The sequence below is a fragment of the Egretta garzetta genome, unplaced genomic scaffold, assembly GCF_000687185.1.
Source record: "Egretta garzetta isolate BGI_Z169 unplaced genomic scaffold, ASM68718v1 scaffold215, whole genome shotgun sequence".
Lineage (NCBI taxonomy): Eukaryota > Metazoa > Chordata > Aves > Pelecaniformes > Ardeidae > Egretta > Egretta garzetta.
In genome coordinates, this window is record NW_009259719.1 from 2,549,614 (window position 1) to 2,550,999 (window position 1,386).

At 63.6% G+C, this 1,386-nt stretch overlaps 1 protein-coding gene across 1 annotated transcript in view; it reads right to left on the minus strand.

Annotated features, from left to right (window-relative positions):
• CELSR3 (cadherin EGF LAG seven-pass G-type receptor 3) overlaps positions 1-1,386 on the minus strand; it is a gene marked incomplete at its 5' end in the record, with an annotated part of 34,816 nt that overhangs the window by 18,228 nt on the left and 15,202 nt on the right. Inside the window, 2 exon segments of the mRNA XM_035894821.1 lie at positions 632-747; positions 1,197-1,386. Coding sequence (XP_035750714.1) covers positions 632-747; positions 1,197-1,386 — 306 coding nt within the window.

The following is a 1,386-nucleotide window of genomic DNA, read 5'->3' on the forward strand; positions in this document are numbered from 1 at the left end:
CGGGGGGCCCCTGGCCCCGGACAGCCGGCCCCTTGCCAGCCACTTGCTGCTGGACCTTGCCTGAGGAGACCGGTGCAGCCAGAGCAGCAGCAGGATGGCCACCAGGCGCTGCGTGCAGGGGAGAGGTGAGGAACACTCGACACAGGATGGGATGGAAGCCCCAGATGGCAACACAAGGGCCCAGTGCTCCTGGCTGCTGATCCTGATGCCTCGCAGGGCAGGCAGGATGGGTGCAGGATTGGCACAGCAATGGCATGAGGGAGCAGGGATGGAGGCTGACAGGATAGCGAACACCCTCCCAAGAGGTTCCTCCTCTCCAGACTGGCTCAGGGCAAGGCAAGAGATGAAGCTCCCGATGATATAATGGGGCAGAATGGCAGGCAAGACCTCAAAAGGGTTTGTCCCAGTTTGACTCACAACCCCGCTGCTGCACTTGCGCTCCCAAGCCTAGGGAGGGTCCTGAGACACACACCCGTCCTCTGTGCCATCCACTGACGCTCACCAACACCTCTCAACCCCATCTCCCTTAGCGTGGGCTCCATCCAGGGCAGCACCCTGCTCTCCCCACTCAGTGCAGGCCTTCTTGCAGCTCCCATGGCACAAATCCTGCAACAGACAGGGCCGAGCCTACCTGTGGAATATTTCAGCTGGATCTGCCCCTGGATGATCTCCACCGCCAGGAAGTCATGCCTCTCGTTCAGGCGCCCGTTGTAGAGCAGGAGGCCACTGGGCTCTACGGTGCTGAACCTGGGGCAAGGGAGGAAGCAGGAGGGCAGGGTGTGTGCAAGCAGCACACAGAGATCCCCGCTCTCCCGTGGCACGCACCAGCACCGCGGCACAGGGACAAGTAGAGACCTGGCCCTGGCCCCGGGTCCAAGCCCAGCTGGGAAGGGGCTGGGAGCTTGATCCAGTGGATGCTTTGGGAGCATGGGAGGGCCTGGCACGGAAGCAGAGAGCTGGAAGCAGGGAAGGGTAGAGGCACTGAAGGAAGGGATGAGCTGATGCCAGGGGAGACATGCCAGTGCAGGTGAAGAGCCCTTTGGCTAAAGGTGCCAGGGCAGCCCCGTGGCGAGGCAAAGCCAGTAACGCAGGGGTCTGGGGAGCAGCAGCGAGCCCCTGGACTGGCACAGGGTGCACAAGAGCCACCAGAGTGGGGCCCAGGTGCCAGTGTCCAGCGGAGGAGGGAGAAGACTCACGAGAGGGCGAGGGTGAGGTGGAAGCGCTGGCGCAGGCCCCGGAACATGACGAAGGATCGTGGTGGGAAGGAGCGCGTGGACACCTCGCAGAAGGGCATCTCGAAGCCACCTGCCGGGCACTGGCAGCGAAAGCCCCCGTCAGCGCCGTTGGTGCAGGTGCCGCCATTGCGGCACACACCGGGCACACAGC